Source organism: Rattus rattus, chromosome 6 (genome assembly GCF_011064425.1).
Source record: "Rattus rattus isolate New Zealand chromosome 6, Rrattus_CSIRO_v1, whole genome shotgun sequence".
Lineage (NCBI taxonomy): Eukaryota > Metazoa > Chordata > Mammalia > Rodentia > Muridae > Rattus > Rattus rattus.
This window is the reverse complement of record NC_046159.1, coordinates 150,108,613-150,133,006: the sequence shown is the minus strand read 5'-3', so window position 1 is coordinate 150,133,006 and position 24,394 is coordinate 150,108,613. Positions and strand designations below refer to the sequence as shown.

General features: G+C 41.6%; 1 protein-coding gene across 4 annotated transcripts in view; it reads left to right on the top strand.

Annotated features, from left to right (window-relative positions):
- Positions 1-24,394, top strand: part of Phtf2 (putative homeodomain transcription factor 2) — a 115,789-nt gene that overhangs the window by 42,338 nt on the left and 49,057 nt on the right. For all 4 annotated transcript variants that reach the window (XM_032907065.1, XM_032907063.1, XM_032907064.1 and 1 more), the window contains 5 exons: positions 13,141-13,197; positions 19,472-19,541; positions 20,740-20,898; positions 22,925-23,090; positions 24,200-24,364. In XM_032907065.1, coding sequence (XP_032762956.1) covers positions 13,141-13,197; positions 19,472-19,541; positions 20,740-20,898; positions 22,925-23,090; positions 24,200-24,364 — 617 coding nt within the window. The remainder of the gene's footprint in view (positions 1-13,140; positions 13,198-19,471; positions 19,542-20,739; positions 20,899-22,924; positions 23,091-24,199; positions 24,365-24,394) is intronic.

The following is a 24,394-nucleotide window of genomic DNA, read 5'->3' as shown; positions in this document are numbered from 1 at the left end:
CCTTGGTGCTGAAACGGGCATTTGCTGAAGGACAGGTGATCAGGGCTGCAGTTATGAAGAGCCATCTCATCAGCCCTTCATAGACAAAAAGGAGGAAATGTTGCAGCCATTTGATTACACTGTGAATGCACCCCAAGATTGTGTTTTTTACTGAGAAAAGCTGTTTCTAGTGGTAGTGTGGCTCAACCTTAGCACACACCTTTAATCCCTCTATGTGGAATACAGACATGCCGTTAGTACACACTTTCAATTCCAAACAGTGAAGGTAAAGTTAGTTTGTAGAAGGAAGCACCTAGGTTTGAAAATGTCTTATCAAGTGGTCAACAAAGTGACAACTCTTTGACAGATCAGTATATGCCCAACTCTCAAGGAGAGGAAAAGAGTCTCCTAAGAGAGCAGTGCAGAGAAGAGTAGAAGAAAGGCAGTTTTTCTGGGAGAGTTTTCTAAAGACAGGTTGAAGAGAGGACAAGCTAGACACAGGTAAAGGCAGAGTGAGCCAGAGAATGGGAAGGAGCCAGAGGGTTAGAATAGGCTGACAGGATTAGTGTGAGGCCAAGCAGAGCAAAACCTCAGAGTCCAAGAGAAGGCAGATTGAATCAGTCAGCTTGGGGAGGATTTTGAGGCAGAACAGCTGAGTTTAATCACCCAGCCAGAGCTCAGAAAGAACTAGAAAGGGGGAGCTTATTCAGCAGTAAGCCTCAGAGGCTGGAAACATTCTAGGCCTGGAGTAGATTGTGGGGAGCTAGAAGCTTCTAGGACCAGGCTTAGCTTAGCAACTGGGGGCGGTAAGCACTGGAGATGACAATTATATTACCCTTGAACTCAAAAACCTACCTAGGCCTGCTTCTCCAGTGCTAGGATAAATGTGTGAGCCACCGTAGTCGGTTCCTCCACACACCCGTAACTGCATTTGTTGCTGTCTGCCTTTCTATCCCAGCCATCCTTGGTGTAAGTAAATAGTGCCTTTGTCACGTTGATTTGTACAGGTATCTCCTTTTTTTTTTGTTTTTTTTTTTGTTTTTTTTTTGGTTCTTTTTTTCGGAGCTGGGGACCGAACCCAGGGCCTTGCGCTTCCTAGGCAAGTAATCTACCACTGAGCTAAATCCCCAACCCCAGGTATCTCCTTTGATTGACTACTGTGGACTTTAGTGTGAAAGCCTGCAGCTTTAGAAGCTCTGGACGAGCCTCTTTTAAACTGGTATGAATGACTTAGATAGTGGCTTCCTGAAGGTTCTGACTGTCCTGTGAGCTAAAGCTCAGCTGGGAGTCTTAAAGTAAAAAAAGGAAGTACTGTGGATGTGGCTCGGGTGGGAGGAGATCTTAGAACTTTCCTTTTGGTATGTCACAGTAAAACAAATTATCTGATAGCTGTCAATTGGCATCAAAATATCTGAGATTTCCATTTTTTTCTTAAACCCTAATACTATCTCTGACTGGTGTTAGAAGATATACCGATGTGAATATTTAATTTACAGCTTGAGTAAGTAAAAATATCTGTCCAGTTCTTGTGTACATGTGACCTTTTCATTTTGCTCTATTGACAAATACCTGTTCAGAGCACAGACAGGGTTGGAGGAACTGTGAAACTAGTTATACTCGGGGAGACAGTCACGCCCAGTGCTTCTAGTGAAGTCCGACCCATGAATACACAGTTATGTTAGGAGATGTTCCTGTTTTTCTCCACCCTACATGAAATACCTCCCAGGACAGCATTTGGTCTTTTATATGGAAAAGTCATAAAATTGGATATTAACTTATAATTCTTAGGAATCTGATAAAACATCTCAGCATTTAAACTTTATGTATCTAAAATAGATGATGTATTTACTTAATTTTTATCTAAGCAAGTAGTTTGATATGTTTTCTCCTATAAACTGCTGTTGTCATTTGTCTTCGAGGTGACAACTCGTGGGAAAGCAGCACTTTGTAATGCAATACTGAAGAGCAAAGTGCTCAGCATGTTACAGATGAGTGAGTTTCAGGGTACCATACTCAGACTATGCTGAACATTCCATATCTAAGAGGGAATGGAATGAGGGGCAAATATGTGAGTTTATAGACCAGAAGGAACCAGTGGTCTAGAGTAGAAATAAGTAGCGATTATAAGTGAGTATGAGATTTCTTTTTATGGTAATGAAAATATTCTGAATTGGAATGTAGAAATGGTTGTACTTACAAGTGTACAAATTTACTAGGAGCCATGGAATTGTATACTTTAAATAAATATGTTTCATGGCATCTAAGTCTGTGTTTTAATTTCTATACAAAATACCCAAAACTGAACAATGTATAATGCAAAGAAGCTTACTGAATGCTCAGGTCTATGAAGGCAAGAACACAACACCAGCATCACTGGTTTCTGGTAAGGATGTCTGGCAGCTGCATCACAGCCTGCATGATGGACTCATGGCAAGAGGAGGGAAGGAAAAGGAGTAATTTAGCAAGACAAGAAGCCAGGGGTTCAGGAGCCAGCCTTGCCTTGTGTAGAACTCTCTGTCCTGGGAGCTGTCTGCAGTCCAGTGGGAACTGAGTTAGTCCCTTCCGAAGGCTTTGTGATCTCATTACCACCTCCTAGGCCCTGCTTCTCAGAGGTTCCCATGCTTGGTTGCCACACTAGGGACAAAGCTCCCCACACAGGGAACTTTGAGGTATACATCCAAACTTACAGCATCAAAGTTGTGTATTTCACTTAAAAAGCTTCATAAAAAGTGGTCCTATTTCAGACAAAATTTTAAAAATAAAATCACATAAGTACTTAGATGAAATTTCTACATATAGAGGGCTATATTCTGGGTATCCTAGGAGACAAGAGTCAAATGGAATAGTTTGCAGGATGTTTGGACTCTCACGAAGCTTTCTCCTCAGAACTTTCACAGAACTATGTGGTACCACTTCCCCTTTGCTGTACATAAAAGGGCATTATTATTATTTTCATACTGTCCTAGCAACTTAGATATTTATAGGTTATACTTTTCAAATGACTTGAAATAATTAAGCATTGTATCCTATAAATAATAGTTTTCTGCAGTTGAGAAGTAAATGTTACCATAGGGAAATTGGCTATGCTGTGCAAATATTACATATAGTAGCATTTACTTAAAACTACATATATAAAGTTGTTACAAATTGAACTCCAAAGATTATGCATATAGGATACATCTCAGTTATGTCTAGTCTTGTGTAAAATATCGCTATGTCCAACTGCAGAGATTCTGGGTAAACTGGTCAAAATAGTCCTGCTTGAATTTTTAGATCACAGTATTGATATAAAATTATGCATTTTTATTCCATTACAAATATAGTGGAGGTCTTGGCAAATGATGGTCCGTCGCACTTATGAATGGAATCCAGACTGTCTTGAAAGTCTGTGGCCCTTGGGCAGTACAGCCTCAATCTCCTTGTCACTTGTGTTCTAATCTTTAAAGGAAGGATAGGAGGAGCTTGGTTTTTGTTATTTTTTTTCTCTTGGTGGGGGTCAGAAAATTCTAGCACATTATCTGAGAGCTTTAATATACAAATGTAGTTTTTTACTGGAACATACCAAAGGAAAAGTAATTAATTACATGATCACTGTGTCAGTTGTCACATTTGCAAAAGCTATAATATATATTAATTTTCATTTTTGTATGAACAATTAGAAATTTATCCCATAGAGAGATAGGTCCTTCTTGTACTCTGAATCCTAATAACTTAGATGTCAAACAGGAATGAAAGCGAAACACAAAACCCACGGTCTCCTTGGAGTTGGAGGTAACGTCTTCTGCTTCAAGGATTGTTGGTAGGATTAAGTGTCACTGTGTAAGGAGCTGTCACAGTCCTTAGTGTCTCGCTTTGAGTTCTGTCTAGCCCTGAGTGAAATAGTACCAGGTCCAACCGCAGAGATTCTGTGCAACTGGACTCACCAGAATAACACATTTTGAGTTTTTGGATCAGTGTTGGATTAAAATTGTATGTTTTTACTTCAGCTTTGTGCTGCCTGTGACTGTTGTTGACTCAGTAGCTGGCAGCACTGACTGAACACTTACCTGCGTGTTCCGTGCTGCCTCAAGTATGTCACACACACTTAGTCATTGCAGGAACCTGTGGAAGGCTTTACTGCCCTTATGCTGATTTTATAATCAGGAAGGAAGGTTCCAAGAAGCCCATCGGTGTCCAGTCATGTGGATGTAGGGTTAGTGAGCTCAGACCTAGCTGCTCTGGGCTGTCTGTAACCTGCCTACAGCTGACCCCACAAACAAAGGCGCACATTTCCACTTTTGGCTTACTTGGCTACAGTTGTGAAAAGTGGCATTAAATGTGTCCTCTGTAGCTCATTCCCTACTTGGACTGCTATCAAAAAGTTGCGGATGCTTAAATAAATAGTAGCAGTAGTTACTCTTTATTAATGCACTTGGTTTAAGGTTTTGCTAATTTTATTCTCATTTCTCACTATTAGCGTGCATAAGCACAGATGTGTGCGTGCCGTGGAGGCCAGCTTTTGTGCGAGGGTGCAGGCCTGCCTTCTTCAGTCAGTTCCAGGGATGGAGCTCAGCTCATCAGCCCAGCAGGACTTTTAAATGAAACATACTGTCATTTTTGCTTCTTTTCAGAAATGGGTCCTTTTGTTACTATCCGAGTGTTCCTGTAAGAAACTGATGCTGTAGATGGTTCACTGTGGTCTCTCAGTGCAGTGTAAATGTGAGATGTACGGGGCTTCTCCCGGGTAACCTGATGCACTCGGTCTCTTGCCGGAGGTGAATGGATACTTAGTAAACATAGGAGCACTTCTCAGGCAGGAAGTGCTGTCTGTCCACGGTCTCACGGCCTTTTGCTTTACACAGATGTGCCTGCCATAGGTTTGTGTGGGTCAGTCTCATCACAGCCACAGGAGAGAGAGGTGTTCTATGATGGCCCTAAGGTCACTGGGTCACAGGGGTGTTTTGATCTCAGAATAATGCCTCATAGGTGGCTCAGTATGGCTCATAGATGACATGCGTGCCATCTATTTTATTGACCACATGTCAGTGAGTGGTGCATGGCAGTTTCGGTGACTCAGAGGTGTTGTTCATTACTGATAGGTTATATGGATTAATGTTTTAAACTATGTACAAAGCTTAGAGTATTTTCATTAATGTTTGGGAATGCTATTTCTTATACTAGGTGTGGTAATAAAATTCATGGGTTTTGGAGATTTTCCCCATACATTTGTTATAAAAATATGAGCAACACTATTTAGGAATTAAAATAAAGATGAAGGGAAGTCTGCTTGGTCTTCTACTGTAGTTTACTTAGAGCTCAGGAAAGTCATCTTCTACTTTTTAAGACCAAACTTTATTTTTCAGTAATATATAGATTTTGAAAGCTATTTTAACAGTTTAAACAATTTTACAAACAATTTCTACTCTATGATAATTGAAATGACATTTATCAAAAAATATAAAACAATCAGCAATTGAATGGTGTTGATTTAGCTTTAAAAACTTTAAGAATTAATATGGTAGATTTATTAGAACTTACATGTTGAATTTTGACCCCTTGTTTGATAATAAAGGTAGATTTGAACTACTCTTTTATTGTTAGTAGAATACTGAATCTTTTCTGTTCTCACTAGTAGAGTCTTCATAATTCATGATCCAACGTTAGTTTAAATAGAAAATTAGACCTCAAATTATCTTTGCTCAGATGACTTCGTAGGAGAAAATATTATTGGGACAGTACTTCAGTAAACCCACTGAGAACACACTGCGTGTCCCAGCAAGCTGGAAAGTAAACAGTTGTTGTAAATTATGCAGGACGGTGTTGGTTTCCATTACAGCAATACTCTCTTTAAAGTTGGGCCAGGAAACAACACTGCTGTACCCTGCTTCTGCTTCTCCCAGCACATGTGAACTGCCAACCACCAACAGCCTAGATTTCCGAAGGAAAGGCCAGCCTGGCCTAGTTACATTCTTCACAGCAGTGTATACAAACATTTCTTCTGAGCTTGTAGTATTAATCTGTTTCTTTCTGTTAGTCATACTTTTCTTTGAATTTTTTTTTGGTGGTGGTGGTGGGGAGAACCGGCTTGGCTCAGCTAGAGCTGGATGTCTGGTTTTAGGTCTTTGTGGGGGAGGGGAATATGCTGGATCAATATAGCATGGACCTGGAGTGTGGGAATCACTTCAGAATACAGCAGAACTTCAGGCCTTTATGCTTAGTGATCTGATTCTCCCTAAGTGTACAAGAGATAGGAACGGAATTAACTAGGTACATGCGTTTAAGATTTAGTTCATCAAGACCTTACATACTAAAGCTGTTAGCTTAACTCCATCAGGGAGTTAATATGGGACTTGAAATGATCCAGTGTAACTAACGTGTGTTACCATTGCCTTGAGGATGGACTGAGGGAAGGACAGTCATGGCTATTTTTGCCTCTTAGGTGGCAACCATTGTTTGTTATGGAGTTAGGAAGGTTTTCTTTGGCTTCCTCAGCATCTGGCAGTCTCCCAGTCCGCTCACATCTGCCCGTCAGGCTGTCTCCCCTCTGCTCCCTCTGGTCCTGTGTGAGACAGCCAAGTGTCTTCTACGAGAGCCTTCCCTGGAGCACCGCACGTGTCCGTGTGCTGGCTCTTCATCCCTTTTCTTTTTCGAAATGTTCTGTGTCCTTTTGTGGGATTTACATTTTTGACAGTTAAGTTTTTTAGCTAAATGTTTCTCCAAAACTCAGAAACCAAAACTCTAATGTCTTTTCCCACCGAGACTTTATTAATGATCATTTGTAGCTCCTTTCTCCACTGCGTGGTTCCTTCTCCTCAGTCTTCATGTGAGGCTGTATTTAAAACCACTCTGCCTAGTCCTAACCTGACACTCCATTGCTTCTTGAGAATATGAACTATTGGCTAATCCTGATTTTCCTAAATGTTTTATCACAGTCAGAAAAGTAATACATGAGTGTAATAGGAAAATGGAAAAAATGCAGGAAGTAGGAGAGAAATTGGAATCAGTTTCTGTTGGGCATGGTGGTAAAGTCCAAGAACTAGTTTCTATGAGTTCAAGGTTAGCCTCGTCGACATAGTGAGTTCCAGACCCAGCCAAAGAGACCCTGACTCCAAAACAAACAAACCAAAAGCAGGCAAACAAAATCCCATCAAAGCCCAAATCATACAATTGCCCTCTGGTCGTTTCCACTCTGTGCTGATGGTCGTAGTCAGGGCCGGTTGCTGCACTCCTTTCGCCCTTTCTCACCCTTGGGGGCCCTCCACACCCTGCTTGAACCTTGCTGTACATGCAGTGCCCCATCACCTTACTTGCCAGCCCCAGCCAACAGATGTCAGCCCTCAGTACAGCGTCTCCCTTCCATCCCATGGCAGTCTGTGCCTGACCCTCTCTTCCCTGTGTCTAGCTCACCACTGGATCTGGCAACCTGGTTTTCGTCCCTAACCCCGGTTCATCCAATTTGCTGTAGCAATGAATTGTCCAGGAGAAGTAAGGGGGTGGGGCAGGGAGGAGGAAAGGAATTAATCAAGATTAAACAGTGTATATATCTTAAGTGTGTAGCAACAGTATATTGTAAGGTATTTGATGGCAGAGGGCTTAGTGCCCCAGTGTCAACAGTGGAATTTGCACATAAATTCACACCCTTCCATCAAATACCTTTCTGGTTTCTAAGGCTCTCCTTGACTTTGAGCCTTCTCTTCATTTGAATATGTATTAGCTGTCCCTATACTGTGTTCTTGGTTTCTTCAAGTTACTGTTTTTCTAGAGATGATCAAATAGGCAATGTGACACACACAGTTTTTGCTACTGAGTTCCAGACTTTTTACATTTTTATCCCCTGAATTTGGGTTACAATTTCTAGTTGTCTTTTTGTAACCTTTTGTTTTATTGTGTTTAGAGTCCCAGTGAGCCACCCATCCCCACCTTTGTTATGCATATCGAGGTCTGTTTTATGTGTTAATGTCATCCCTCGCTGATAGTGTTTATTTGGTTCTTTTTTAATTATAATGTGAATATTTAACCATTCAGTTCCTGGATAAAAGACACACACAACCTTTATATTCACATTAAGCCTTAAACTGCACAAGAGCTGGGCAGATAGCTACTATGTTTAGGTATGGGCTATGCTATTAGAGTCTGCTTTCCTATCACGTTGATGGATAACCCTGAGTGTGTGTGCATGTGTGTGTGTGTGTGAGTGTGAGTGTATTAACATATTCTTAGGGTTAGTGTGGTTTCAATTTCATAGATAGTTTGGAACGGTAGGGTGTGGTTTGGATCTGTTCTGATTTATGATTGTGAGATTTTTGTTGGTTATGATTAACAGGACAAATGGAAGCGTCAGTAGTTAATGACATGTTATTGCCTCTTGATTAGAATCTGTTCCCCCCACACTTTTATTTTGTGTTAGTGTAAGCTTGCATGTAGGTGTGTGTGCATGTGTGGAGGTCATAGGACAGCTTTAAGGAGTTGATTCTCTTCTTTTATTGTGGGTTAGGGAAATTAAACCCAGGTTGTTAAGCTTGCTTGACAGATGACTTTGCCTGATGAGGAATTTTGCTGCCCCAAGAAAAAGTCATATTCTCCATACTGAGGGATTTCAAATCCTTTTAAAAGTTTCATTTGCATTCTAGTCAGCCAACTTTATTTTTCTCTAGTAATACCTTTTGTTATGGAACAATCCTGGTGATGATTGATTAAAAAAATAAAAAGTTGTTAAATCATGTAAGTTTACAGGATGTAGAAGTATATTTATTATACAACTTAGAATTATTTTTTCAATTATACTTCCTTCTTTCATTAACTTTCTATACCACCGGGATTATAGTGGGATATTTAAAACATTAAAATTTATGTGTTTATTTACAGGGGAGCATATATGCACTACTACATGTCTGTGTGGGTCAGAGAACAATTTGTGGGAGTCACATCTCTCTTTCCAGCATGTGGGTTACAGGAACTCAGGTCCTCAAACTTGGCTGCAAGTGCTTTTACATACAAAGCTTAAGTAGATATTTCTAATGACTGTGTCGAAAACTTATGATTCTGGGGCTTTTTATCATTATTTTTTTAATTTTAAAGAAAAGTTGAGTCAAAAGAGTTAGAATCTGGTTAAAAACAATCACGGAAATTACTACTCACAGGTTAGAGGCTGCAAAGGTGTGAATTCCTCAGGCCACACCTTTTGGTCATTGTCAGCTGCAGTGAATGATGCCACATGATTAAACCTCTCCCTTTTGTCCTCACTGAAGTCATCTGACTGTCTGACATGTGAGCATTGATTCCTTTGGTAAAGGGAGTGTAACTTAGACACTTTTAGATTCATCTGAGAGGCAGTGGTTACAAATAAAACATTGTGGAAAGCTGCGATATTCAGAGCTTTGTTTAAAAGCCAGAATAACTGTTAATTCTGGGCAGTTGATTGACAGGTTCTAGATTCTGCTGTAAGTGTCCAGTGTTTGCACGGTGTGCTTCACAGAGAGGAGTAGAAGTGCTTGTGATAATTCTCTGGTACCCACCAGGGCAGTGTGATTTGGAGCACTGCAGCGTTCTTTCATTGATTTCTGTCATTGGCCTTTTAGTATTTCATTCTGGCATCCCTTGCTTTTCTTCTAACTTTATGTCGTATTCTTAACTTCCTGACTTTTTATGAAACTTACAGATGGATCATTATGGCAGCATAAGCTGCAGTTTAGGAACCCCGGAGTTGATTTCAGGTCGTGAAGGGTGGCAGTAAGCCATCTCTCCAGCCCCTCAGACTTTCTTGAAGTTTTCACTTGTCTTTGAGATATTGTCATGCATTGAACTGATACATTCTTGCAAACAAAGGCAGACATGTAATCATCTGATATTTGCCATGGAGGGATTTGAGCTCTCTGTATTAGCTTTTTTTAAAAAAAAATAACACTTGATATTTATGAGAATTAAAGACTTGTTTCTCAAATAATATTCAGAAAAATAGGAGCATAGTAATATTATGGGGGAAAGGTTTTTAGTTTGTGGGAGTTTAGTATGTCTGTTTATTAAAGGAATTAGATTATAATTAAAAGTTATGAGTCCAGGCTGCCTTTCACTCTTCTGAAGTGCATTTCTGATCTTTTAGCCTTTTGTATTACCCAAGCACCCAGTACAGTTACACAGTGGATAGCTACCTTTGGGAAGATTGATGCTACCGGCTCTTCAGCCTTTTGATGTCCGAGCTGCTGATCACCTGAACGTAGTGACCTTAGAAGTAATTTAGCCCTTAAAAGTAGCTTTTGAGCTTGTTTCTCAGAACCACTTGCTTAGAATTCGTACGTGCTTCCTGTTTACTGTTTCATCACCTCATCATTTTAACAGACGTGTGTCTGATACACCAAGTATTTCCAGTTGTTCTGTGGGAGTCAGAGCTGATCGTTACAGTTACTTATGGCCGTCTTTCTCTGTATCCGCTGGTCTTCTCTTTTTTATCTTGTATTCCCAGTCCTCCCTCCTCTACCTCTCTGCCTTCTTCATATTGTCCTTTTGTATTTTGTTTATATTGTGTGTAGAAAGATAGAAAACTTGACAATCAACAGCAGAAGGGGATGGATTCTCGTTAGTGACTGCGGTGGTAAACATGAAACACTTCCTTTCTTAGATGATGGATTCACAGTGCAGCTGGAGTGGACCTGGGTGTGAGAACTGGGTTCCCCAGTGGTATATGCCGTATACAGTGTGGGTATACAGCTGGTCTTTTCATAGGTGTGAGGGACGGTGACTGTTAACAGTTCCTGGGTCCTTTGTATCTGCTGCATACGTGTACAGTGAGTGTGGCAGTGTGTTAGCTGCAGGAGGTCGTGAGTATTCATTTCAATTGTACGTGTTTGCCATTATGAATTCTTTGTTTCTTTTATTTCTGTATTGATTTAAGGATGTTACTGTGCCCTTGTTTTTCTTGTTTTTTTTTTTTTAATTTTCACATATGAATACCAGCATTTATTCATAAAAATAAGAGAAAGGGGAAAATAAGTTAGATGAGAGCGTAATAGAGATTAAAAAAAAAAACCAAAACAACAAACTTCAAAAAGGAAATGGATGTCTCTACACTCCCCAGGGGTGCTGGTACTCACAGGGATTAGGATGTCAGACTTGGAGGATGAGAATATAGTTATCTTCACTGCCACTGTAAGGAGGATTGCAAGAAAGAGAGGATTGCTAGACCTGTTGCTGGAGGCCTGAAGCTGTAGATAAGGATGAAGCTTGAGCTGCAGAGGGCGGAGTGTTGTGTGGTCCCAGGAGTGAGAAGCCTGACTGACAGTAGATGAGCTCTGCTTCAGTAAACCCAGCCCGGCCTACTGCGTTCAGATGCCTCTAGGACATGGCAAGAGTGCTGCTAAAGCTGCTCACTGTCTTAGAACTAGAGAGAATGACTGGCCACAGACGTGAATTGGGATCCCAGGAGCTTTCACAATGTAAAGCAGTGCACTCCCTCCTTGAAACACCATCACTCACGACAGCGTTTAACAGTTCCTTATCGATATGACGCAGACACAGCCTTATTTCCAGTTATATTAGTGTGCTTCAGATTGCACACTTTGGAGGACTGAGGGATGCACAGGGGAACAGTGACAACGCGTATGAGATTACAGAGCCCAAAACACTAAGTGTTTTCCTAATTGTAGATGTGCTGTCTGTGTAAGATTCCCGTCCTACCCAGGGAGTATCATGCAGTTGTTTTAGATTTTGGATGACACTAAAGCAGGGATGTGGTTAATTTCTTCCTGAGCTTTGATGAGAATTGTAGTTGAACTTGACCCTGCCATTGAATTTTATGTAGCAGAAATACAGAAAGAACAGCTATCAGGTTTTGTGACCTAGTCAGACCATCCCGGTGCTTCTATGACAGTTGCAAAACAGAAACTGAGAAGCCTGTCGAGTCATTTTTATGTTGGCTGCTCAGCTCTGCATCTGGTTTCTGACCCATGGTCCTGGGACCCACAGTGCATCATTTGTAGTGGGGACCGCCCTTCCTCTCCCCATTAGTCTCAGAGTAGAAGCTTCTCCAGTCAAACAACCCATGTCGTCATATGGATTCCATAGGAATGCCCTCCCACCAAGCCTTTTGGGTTGCTTTTACAAGAGGATCCGAGTCTAAAGTACCTCAGTCTTCAAAAGGCCACCCCCTTATACCCTGCTCTTATACGGAGCCCGTGGCTGTTGGCGGTGGTGTCTTACGTCAGACTGAGTGTGCTTTTAGGGTTGTGGCAAAGGTATCTCTGTGTCTGTGTACTCGAATCACCTTGAAATAAAAGTGTTCTTTAAAACAGAACTTGGACCGTTTTCACATATGAAAATAGCATTTGGAAAACAATAATTTAAACACATTACTATGTAACTCTCTAGTAGTTTGGGTTATTGGTTCACCAAAATATTTGATGTGTTGGAATGATTGGTTGTACTATTTTGTTTTATCTGTATGGGTGCTTGGCCTTCATCTATGACCAGTTGAGCATTTTTTGTTTGTTTATTTTTTTTAGGGTTTTTTGTTTGTTTGTTTTCGTTTGGATACAGAGAATTAAGTGGAATCTCAAGACAGTAAGATTTAAGCAAATAACTTAAATAAACACCAGAGAATGACTGCTCATCCTGCCCTGGTCAAAGCTGAGTGCAAACACCTTTCCAGTCCGTAGGAGCAGACCAGGAACCGTGTCTTGCTTCTTGTCTTTTGACCTATCTCCCCAGTTTGCTGCCTTAAACTGGTTGCTGGCTCACCTCTGTAATCTCACGACTCGGGATGCTGGCCTAGGAGGCTGCATGAGCGTGAGTCCAGTCAGGCTATGAGCTGTCTGAAAAAGAAACAACCCTGGATCTTAATGTCGTGAGTTTGTCATTTGGGAGATTTGGTGTTTCCTCTTGACCACACTAATACTGTAGTAATTTTGTTTATTTAAACTGGTTTTCATATTTGACTGTGTTTCTTTTTAACCTCATCCTCATATTTCTGTAATATCCAGCAACGTACCGTGAACCTGGAAGTTTTCATTCTCTACCAAGCAGCAAGGATGCTGCGAGTACTGGCCCTTCTGTAGGCAGCTCACTGAGAGCCATGCAGCACTGCGCTGCGCTGCCCGCTGTCATCCGTGGCAGAGCCACATCTGTGTGTGAGGAGCTTTGACGACCTGGTGCCAGCAGTGCTCACCTAACACAGTGTTGTCTTCTTCACAGATCGGAGCCTATGATCAACAAATATGGGAAAAGTCTGTTGAACAAAGAGAAATCAAGGTACCAGCTTTGTTTTGTTTATCCTGAAACATTATCTAAATTGTCAGTCACTTTGTCATCCCATTGTCTTTACTATGTTAGCTACTATTGTTCTCTCTGACCCTGTAAGACGTCAGCCTCTGACTCCAGTCTTGTCTTTACTTTGCTTTACTCTGTAGCACCTCCCTTCTTACTGGTCGGGTTTTGCCAGCTTTCCCCCTTTCACCTGTCACCTTCTACTTCTAGTTTGCTTTTCTTCCCCCTGATGCTGTCCTTGCTCTGTACAGTTTATTAAACTGGTAAGTGTTTCAGGATGTTCGCCCCCGCGTGATTCTGCTTCATAGGAGTCTGCTTTTCGATGCTACTAACAGAGTGACTTGGGCGCAAAAGAGTTGCTGAATTTCCAAAGGAATTTAGGAAAACAGATTATTGACTCAGATGCTTTTAGTGGGCATTTTCCTCTGGACCATGCGATTACTGGTCTTATTCTTATAGGATGTTCTCGTAGGCTCTCTTGCTGGCATGAAAAACAGTTTTAAAACTAATTTGTTGTCTCTCAGCATTCTTTGATAATAAATTTTATATATTTTCATTTGCTTAGATACTAATCAGTATGTCCTTGCACGAGCTAAGTGTAATTTGGGCCTGGAGAATGTTACTGTAATCACTTGCCATTTTCTATAGAAATATTAGATTAAGAACTAATGTTTATAGATACTCAAAAATCTGCTCAAAAGCTTTCTCACTGTTCAGCCAGCATCATCTATGAAAGAGCAACTAATTCTTTGATATTTAATAATTTTAATCTTTAACGTTTTTACAAAGGATACATTCATTTAGCAAAGTCCTAACATTTTAAAATAAGACTAAAGGTCATGAGGATGGAAAGATGGATAAGCTATAATTTCTAAGGCCGGTGTGTTATTATAGATAAGATAAAATCACTGAATAGATCGGCCTGTGTGCATTCTTTGCAGGGTCATGCAGAAGGAAATGTGTGAGGAGGTTAGGGAAGATTGCGTAGTCAACAGCTTGTAAGAGGAGTTTGACACATGGTGGACAGTCAGATAGGGAAGACATACCAGACAGATGAAGGGCATATGAAAGTATCCAGGAAGGGAGGGGGGAGGGTGGGAGGGGACACTGAGGAAGGAAGCCTTGAGTATGTGACTTGGCAGTTGGGTTGAGGAAGAAGATGAAGGTGATAAGCAGTAAAGCAGGAAAGAAGAACAAGTCAGCATGTGAAGGCTGTGATGGGAGACCTAACCCAAGCCATAGCTAACTTTGTAACAGCTGGGAAGACACGGACGGGTTTTAAGCAGAAAATTAAAATTATATTTCTATAAATTCCTTAAGGCAGTGATAGGTATGATAGGAAATATTGGAAGAGAGATTTAAAATTGTTTTGGAAATAGCCAGGCAGATCTTGGGAGTCCTAGGCATGTAACCTTTGCGTATGGATAGGTATGTATGTTGTACATATTAGGTACTACGTGTATCTTCCTTAGGCATTTTACGTATTATATAGATAGAGTCTACGTGTGAGTAGACTTTCATTGAATGATGAAAAAATGGCCAAGAACAGAACATTGAAAACTGCCAGTATTTAATGAGTATGAGAAGACAGAAGGAAACATAGGAATTCCATTAGCAAAGAGTCTGATGATGTGTCGAGAAGAGCTAAAAGTGAGGTGCCTGAGAGAGATGGCTTAGTGTTTACGGGGTCTGGCTGCTCTTCCGAAGCTCTCAGGTTTGCTTCCCCGCGCAGTCCAGTTCCAGGCAGTTGTACTCTCCTGGCTTCCAGGGCCAGTGCAAGTACATGGCACACAGACACATGCAAAACTAAAGTCAACATTCAAAACAAAAAAGAGGATGGGGAAGAGAAGAGAGAGTAGAGAAGAAGAGCTGGACTAGGCAAACGAGTAAGAAAGTTACAGGGCTGCAGTTGCTCAAAAAAAAAAAAAGGTGCTGAGAAGGTTGTGGAGAAAATAGAACTCCATTGCCCACGATAACTGTAGCAATGTAAATTAGTACAGCCAGTACAGAAAATCCAAAGTGAAAGTACCCTCTTATCCAGCAATTATTCAGGGTTATAAATCTGGAGGAAATAAAGTCAGTAGTCTGTCAAGGAAGTATCCAAATGTCCATTCTTATCACCACACTATTCACAATAGCTAGGAAGTGGGGATCTAAGTCTCCCACAATGAGTGATGGCTCCCCGGTATAGGGGAGCAGTTATGCAGCCATAAGACAGCATTGAGTCCTATAGCTTGTAAGCATATGAATTCAGTTGAGCTAGTTTTAGTTACTGTTCTTTTGCTGTGATGACACACAAGGCAACTTTAAAAAGGAATCATTCAATTGGGGATGTTTTTTCCAGTTTTCGAGGGTTAGTCCATGGTCATCGTGGCAGGGCGCTCACAGGTCCATTGAACTGTGCATGGGGTCCCCATGGAGGAATTAAAGAAAGAACTGAAGGAGCTGAAGGGGTTTGCAACCCCATAGGAAGAACAACAACATCAACCAACCAAACCCCCACAGAGCTCCCAGGGACTAAACCACCAGAGTACACATGGACAGACCCATGGCTCCAGCTGCATATGAAGCAGAGGATGGCCTTGTTGGGCATCATTGGGAGGAGAGGCCCTCAGTCCTGTGAAGGCTCAATGGAAATGCCAGGGCAGAGAGGCAGGAAGGGATGGATGTGGGGGGGAGCACCCTCATAGAAGTAGGGGGAGGAAGGATGGGATAGGGGTTTTCCAAAGGGGGAACTGGGAAAGGGGATAACATTTGAAATATACATTTAAAAATATCCAATTAAAAAACAAGGCCGAGGCATGGCGCGCTGTGGTGGAGTTGTAGCTGAGAGCTCATATCCTCCTCTGACAGCAGCAGGCAGAGACAAAGGTGGAGACTGGGCCTAGCCTGGGCTTTTGAAACCTCATAGCCCACCATAGTAACACCTCCTCCAACAAGGCCACACCTACTCCAAGAAGTCACTTCTGATTTTTCCCAAGCAGTCCTGCTAATGGTGGACCATAAAATGAGCCCTATGGGACCATTCTCATTCAAACCACTAGAGAGCTAACTATGTTTCGTGAACTAAGCCAGCCACAGAGCGACAGGAACTGCACAGGCTCATAGGAGGATTTGAATATTCTCATCATAAATAAGTGACTTGCCTGTTTACCGTGATTTAAATGTTTTGCAATGCATGCCTCAAAACATCACATGATGCCCCATAACTATGTACATTTATGAAGTTTATGGAGGGAATAAGGGTCTGGAATTAAACGAGTATCAGTGTCCTTGGTAGAATATGAAGGTGATGGTATCTCTGAACCCAAGCTCTCTAGGAGTTTCTATGTCATTATCCATGTACGTGGAGCCTTCCGGAACTTCCTGCCCCAGGGCTATAGCTTTCTTGGAATAGATTGTCGGCTTCCTACTGAAGCCTGCCTGATCCTTGAGGACTGGTTACACGGGTCCTCCTGCAGTCTTTATCATAGTTCCTGAGTGCAGTCTTCTGCCTGCTTTCCTCGCTCAGCCGCTCCCAGGCCAGGCAGGCACCCTCCACAAGGAGCACCGCAGCCTGCACTTCTGTTATTTTCTCCTCGAAGGCTCGCGGTTATAGTTAGTTTGCAAAGCTGTGTTAATTTATAAAAATGTGTAAACCAAATAAAATAAAAAGCTTAATCCAAAACAATGTAAACTTTCCACTAATAATGTCCACTTAATTAGAATCATGTCTTATGGAATACTCATACCCTTGGTGATAGGATCTCTTATTTTTGTGACTAAAATTATTAATTCTTTGGTGAAGGTTTTTGCCTAAGATGCTAAAAATATTCTTATAGGCTACCTTCAAGTAGCTTTTACTTATTTACTTGTTTATTCATTTTTATTTTTGAGATGTGGTCTCACCGTGTATCCCTGGCTGGCCTCTTACTATGTAGACCAGGATAGACTCAAACTTACAGAAATCTGCCTGCCTTACCTGTAAGTGTTGGGATTAAAAGTGTGCCATCGTAGACTCACGGCGGGTTTCACTGAGGCTGGCAGCTATAGTGTGGCTCGACAGTACAGCGAGCTCAAAGTCACGTCACAAGATGTGAGCCAGGGGATGGCTCTCCCACCTCTAAGAATAAGACAACGGACTGTCCCGTACAAGGAGGCTTAGCTTTAAAATGACCCTGAAAAAAACCTGTAGGTGTACAGCAGTGAATGATGCTTCAGATTGACAGGAAGGTTATTATTGATAAGGAAAAATTAGAAAAGAAATAAAATTTATAGCTGTAAAATTTTTTATACTAATAAAGATAAAAATCCCTTTATAAAATTTGTAAAAGTTAAAATGGTTCCTTACTATTAAAATTGTATTCAGATGTGCAGCTTAAGAAAAGGCCGAGAACATGTATAGTCTCTGAACTGCTCTATAGTGACAGTAAATAAAATGACATGGCTACAGTTGTTTATTATCATCATCATCAATCTTCCTCATCCTACTTTCTAGATAGTCACCATGACAACCGAATATGAATACTGAACTTCTGGTGGGTCCTCTGGGCCTTCGTCACTACAGCACTAACTAGCTAGTCAGCGCATACTATTATGTGTGTTTCTCCTGAAGACACTACTGATTTACTGATTACCGTGTCTTGTAATTCTAGCACCAGAACTGCTGAGGACAGGGCATCAAGAATTCAAGGGAAGCCTTGGTTATATAGTGAATCCAGGCTGGCCTGGTACAGGAGAACCAGTCTACAGACACTTTATTCAATGCATAGCACTGATTTCCTTAGCAGCTCTCTAATTCCTGCCTAAGCATAAATTACCTGACCTTTTCTCTGAAAGCACGCCACAGTGTACATACACTTGGCAACATTATACAACACTGAAGACTTGTCCGTGGACTTTTTTACACAACAGAATTCACACACACACACACACACACACACACACACACACGTGTTAAAAACACTAGGTAGTTGGTATGAAGGACAGTTGGTAATAGCAGTGGGTACTGAGACAGGAAGGCAACGTGCTGCTCTGTGGAGCTCAGTTGGAATGTGTGTCAGGGGATCTTAAAAACATGTGGGTTTTTGTTTTTGTTTCTTGTTATTGCCACTTCGTGCATGTCAAATGAGGCAGAACCAGAGAGTATGTATCTGAGTATAAGTAATACTGAATGAGTTTGTAGCTAGAGAATTTGCAAACATGAGGACCAACTGTATAAGGAAATGCTGTTACTGTACTGTTCATGCAGAACCTTCTCCTTCATTTCGTTTGTATCTCTGTGGAGTTTCTAACCTGAAATGGGCAGAATACGTGAAGGTTCCGATGCTAACTGCATCTTCACTCGGGGTGCACTTTCAGTTCAGACATGTCAGTTAACTCAGATTTATGATGTCTTCTGCTTGCTCTGTGCAAAAAGTTGTTGGCTTTCAGGGGCCATTGTCATGGAGTGGGACCAGAGGACCGCTGCACAATTGCTTGCTTTACTGAGCGATAATCTGACAGTCCTTTAAACCCTTGTGTCATCTCTCAGCTCTCGGTTCCTGAGGACTTTAGTCTAAGCTTGTCCAGTTCTTAACTTAGGATAATTTATTTTCCTATAGTTTTGTTCTCCCCACTAAATTTTGCCTTGCACTCTTTAGTGATGGCAGAAATTTGGTGTTAATTAAAATCCACTAATCTTGATTTTAAATTAATTCAGTTTATGACAACTGTTTTCCATGACCTCTCTTTCTGGTCATAGTATTTGAAGTTCTGAGGCGATGAGGTGACATTACGGTCTGGTCAGTAGTTGGCAGTTGAGATGTCCACCCTCTTGGTGGTTCTGCTGGTATCACCCTACGTGCTATTACTTGCTGAGAAATCTGCACCATGTCCTGTCCTCAGCGGCACCTCCAGCATCACATCTTGAGTGCGTTGGGCCCAGTTCTCCCTTAACCTCACTCTTGTCTTACTGGTCTAAGGCTGGCAGTCTCCTAGGTTATCCAGGGCCTAAGCTGTACGCTCATATTGCTTGGTGTATGACGTCTTTGATTTGAAAGTTTCCTGTCCATAATAAATAGGCTTTGCATGTTACACATATCTCTAATCATTTCTTTTGGAAAATAATAAAATTTGGAATGCTGTGATGTGTTCCATTTGTAACAAATCTTTAATATATCTTTTTAGTTAGCAGGTTACTCAGGATTTTGTTTTAAATTGAAACCCTTATATAAGTTTGTTATTTTGTATTTAAACTAGATATATTTAGAATTCTTAGACTGCTTTGAATATATTGCAGGGCTTAAGGAATAAACCAAAGAAAACAGCACATGTGAAACCAGACCTCATCGACGTTGATCTTGTGAGAGGTGAGTCCGGGATGAGTAACTGCAGTGCCATGCACAGTGCACCTGAAAGGCAGACAGCTCACAGTAGTGTAGATACGGACCTGTGCAGAAATAAAGGCATGTGCAGTGTACACGAGGGCAGCGATAGCATACATGAGAGAAAATACAAACACCAACTTGGTTTTCCTTCCTTGAAATATGATTTCAGGGAATGGTGTGAAAGAATAACAGTTCCTGTTTGCACAGCATACCAAGGACTTACTATTCAATTTAAATTATGGTTAGGTGTTGTGGCAGATAGCTAATGACCCTGGCACTCAAAACAAACAAACAAGTGAGTGAGTGGGTGAGTGAGTGAGTGAGTGAGTGAGTGAGTGAGTGAATAAAAGAAATAATGTAAAAACCCGGTCACATTTGGTAACCCTATCTAATGTAGAACTAAACTGTGTAGATCATGCTGGCTTTAAAGTCACCAAGAGTCACCCAGCTCTGCCTCTCGTGTGAAAGATACATGAGTACATGTGGAGGCTGGAGGTTCCTCTGGTGTCCTCCTGGACCATCACTTACTGAGGCAGCCTCTCTTCCCTAGCCTAGAGCAGTCGCTCTCAACCTTCCTAATGCTGTCTGCCACCCTTTAATACAGTGCCTCCTGTTACAGTGACCCCCAACCCAAACATTATCTCCGCTGCTACTTCCTAACTGTAGTTTTCCTATACATAGTGTAGCTGCTGTAATTTCACGACCTCAAAGGGGTTAGAACCCACAGGGTGAGAACTGCTGGCCAAGAACTTGCCAGTTTGGTTCATTTGCCCCCAGGCATCCCTTGTCCGGTTTCAGAGTGATGGGATTACAGCTTGGCCATTCACTGTGAATGTCGGGCATCTGAGCTCCAGGCCTTGCTTTACTCAGTGGGCACACCCCACCCCCTTTACTAATTATAATTCCTAATGAGTTAAAATAGGCCCTAGCTTAATGAAGTATGGGTAGGAAACCCTGTTACTTCAGCTGATAAACGTTTTCAAAGTATATTTTGAATATGATGTCTGAATGAGTAAGATTGCTTTTAAAAATGACCACTATCCCATCTTAGATATTTCTTAGTCATAGACTAGAATAAAATTGTATGCCATTTGTTGTTTTTCAAACATTGAATTTATTTTTGTAGGCAGTTAAAGATTGGTTCATGGAGTCTGCCATTATAATTTACTTTTTTTCTCAGGGTCTGCATTTGCTAAGGCAAAGCCTGAAAGTCCTTGGACGGCTCTGACTAGAAAAGGGATTGTTCGAGTTGTGTTTTTCCCCTTCTTCTTCCGGTGGTGGCTACAAGTGACATCGAAGGTCATCTTCTCCTGGCTTCTTGTTCTCTATCTTCTTCAAGGTATAATTAAGTAATGGAAATATATGTGCTTTTTATTTTGAGGGTGTTGTATTTAATGATATTAAGGCTTTGTTCTAAACGTTTTCTATTACTGTGCATGAAGTAGTCATTGCTATATTACATACAAACTATTTGAATATTAAAAATATTTAAAGACAGTAGGTAATGGGGCTCGAGTTAGATTCCTGGGGCCAGTATGGAGGCATGGGAGAGAGAGAAAACTAATAACCCAGAGTTGTTCTCTGACCTCACATGCTCTTTGTGTAAGGAGTGGGAGGTGGGAAGAGATGAGAGAGAAACAGGGTTTTAATTAGATAAAAACTTTAGCATCCACCACACATAGATATTTACCTTCCTTGTGTAGCATATGCTGACCTTGAACTACAGATTTAGCTTCCTGAGTTAAGATTATCACTGGAGGGCAGCATGCCTGGTTCATCCTTCTGTATATTTATTGTTGATACCACTCTGCAGTTAACTTTTTCTGCAGAAAGTGTGGCTTCTTTTCTGTCTTTACCACTGTGATTTGATCTGTGCAGCCACTCCGGTAAATGCTATTTCAGATTCCTACTTAGTATCTACAATAACCCGGCAGAGTGGGAAGACCGTCACTCATCTACCTGTGTGGACACAGCACTTGGGAACCTGAGGCTCTCTGACCTCACTTCTCCCGTAGATGTGTGGTCACCGAGAGCTGAGTCTAAGCACTCCGATCCCATAGCACAGATCCAGCATTCCATGAACATGCCTTGTCTGGCTGTTTTAAACTTTGACCAAGTGCTAGCTAGGTCTTACAGTTTTTAAAGACTATTTACTTCAAGTGTATGTGCAGCACATGCATGCCTGGTTCTCCAGAGGTCAGAGAGGATGCTGCACCCCCTAGACCCGGAGTTACAGACCGCGGCGTCCTGAGGGCTGAGCTTTCTATTTGGTTGAAGCAGATCTGGTGGAGTGTGAGTGCTGCTCTGGGTAGGGCAAGGATTGCCGTGAGTTCCAGGATAGCCCGGGCTGCTTAATAAGACTTGGTCTCAATAATAACAGCAAAAAGGGAAGGGGGCAATTTTTGACTTTTTTAAACTCATGTAAATATCTTAAAACAAAACAAAACCTCATGCCTAGAGTTACTAACATTGTAGCGAGCTACGATTACATCTGTGCCTGAAGTAGAAGAACTAAACCTGTTTCAGGAGTGTACAGGGTTTGTGTCCAGAAAGTTGAAGGAATGCGGGCATGGACTCCTCTGTGCAGTGCACTGATTGACATTGATGAGGGTCAGTGGGTTTCCGGGGGAATACGTACAGACACATTTGTGGGTACAGAGCCCTGGGTTAGCTCCCCAGCACCACATAAACAAACCTGGGTACACGGGTGCACCCCTGTACTCTCACCACTGGGGAAGCAGAGGCAGGAGACTTAGAAGTTCAAGGTCATCCTTGTCTTCTTAGTTCTGGCTGGGCTGAGATACATGAGGTCCTGCCCCGGGCTACAAAACCTTGAGTAGGAACAAGTGTTTTTGTGACTTTACCAGACACTTTCTAAAAGGCTTCCTTATTGTGTGTAACAGAATAAACGTACTTGAAATTAGTATGATTTTTTTTATTGTGACCTAACCAAAAATGACCTTAGATTCGAATTCATATATTTTTTATGACAAAGCCGAGTGTGTATATTTTAGTGTTATCTATTCCAACTGTATTACTAAGTACCATGGTTAGGCAGTGGCCAACAATAAAAGAGTTGAAAGAGCCTATTTGGAGTGGAACAATGGTGGTGATGGTGTGTGAGACAATATCTCACTGTTTTCCGGCCTAACTGGACCGCCCCATGTAGACCAGCCTGTCCTTTAACTCAGGTCAGCCTCTTGAGTGGTGAGATTAAAGGCATGGTGCCACCATGCCTGGCAACATGGATGAACACTTAAGTTTAGGAAAAGAATTTAGTAAGAAGTATCAAAGAGTAATTTTTAAAGTTTTGAATAAGTGACTCCAGATCTACAATTAACTGTGTTTTCTCTCTCCATTTGTAGTTGCTGCAATAGTGTTATTCTGTTCCGCCCCTAGCCCACATAGCATACCTCTAACTGAAGTGATTGGGCCAGTATGGCTGATGCTGCTGCTGGGAACTGTGCATTGCCAGATCGTGTCAACGAGAACACCCAAACCTCCTCTAAGCACAGGCGGTAAAAGAAGAAGGTACTGCTTGTCAGAAATGCAGAGATCTGTTGTGTGAATGTGGGATTTTAAAAATTTTACTTTCAGTATTTTACTTGTGTGTCTGTGCTGTGTGTGTCTGTGCCTAGGTTCCTGTATGCAACCAGGAAGGCATCAGATCCCTGGAGCTGGCATTGCAGATGGTTGTGAACTGCTGGATATGGGTGCTGGGAACTGAACTTAGGTCATTTTCAAAAGCAAGCAAGTGCTTTTAACCTAGGAACCATCTCTATAGCTGTTGGGATCGTTCTTAACTGCTCTTGACTTCACAGAGTCTAATGTTAATTTACAAAGTTGCTCTTTCAGATCAAACTGTGAACACCAGAGCCAGTTCCCAGGGACCAGGCTTCTGTGCGCTTATGACCCACGTTGGTACCACATGTCTGGGTTTGTTCTTGCTGTAGTAATCTTTATTTGATTTTCTTGAGGTTCATTTCTAATTGGCAGTACCGATACAGGAAATAGCTGTTATGTGGAATAAACTAAGTTCCATTACTTTGAAAGACCCTGTGTCTAGCAAAAGTAGAGCCAAAAACAAACAGGCTGTGTGTGAAATGTCACTGGAAGCTGTTAATAATAATGTGTGCTACAAGGCAACATGGCAAGTCTCCCCGCTGGCTTCCTAGCTCAGTGCTTCTGTTTTAGGACGCTTTGGAACTGTGGTATTCATGGTTTGAGACTGTTGAGATTTCAATCCATCTCAGTTTTGAAAGGTAATACCAACATGAAGTAAATCACTTTACTTTTTTAGGTTATAATTCTTCAATCTAAAGCTTCCTTCATCTACAGAGAAATAATGCTCACGTAGGGAGGGAATGGTTTTATAAGTATCTTTCCAGTATGATCCATACAGTCGCTTGTACATTGGCTGCCAGTGTGTGTCTGAGCAAGGAATAATATCCTAATAATATCCTTGTGTTTATTCAAATTGAACTTGAATATGCACCATAACACATGCTTCACATTCTGTCTAGTACATTTGAACTTCGTGGTTGATTAATAAGCTCCTGTGTTCTGTAAACTTTTTGAAGGTGCCTGAATAGCTGTTAAAATTTTAAACTACTCTCCACTCTTAATGTGTTCTGATTAAGGAAATTAAGGAAAGCAGCCCATTTGGAGGTCCACAGGGAAGGAGACGGTTCTAGCACCACAGACAACACCCAGGAGGGAACGGTGCAGAGTCCCGGCGCAGGCGCCCCTTACAGTGTGGGCTCGGTCTTCAGAGATCTCTGGCACGCGGCCTTCCTCTTATCAGGGTTGGTATCACACAAGGCTTCGTATGACGT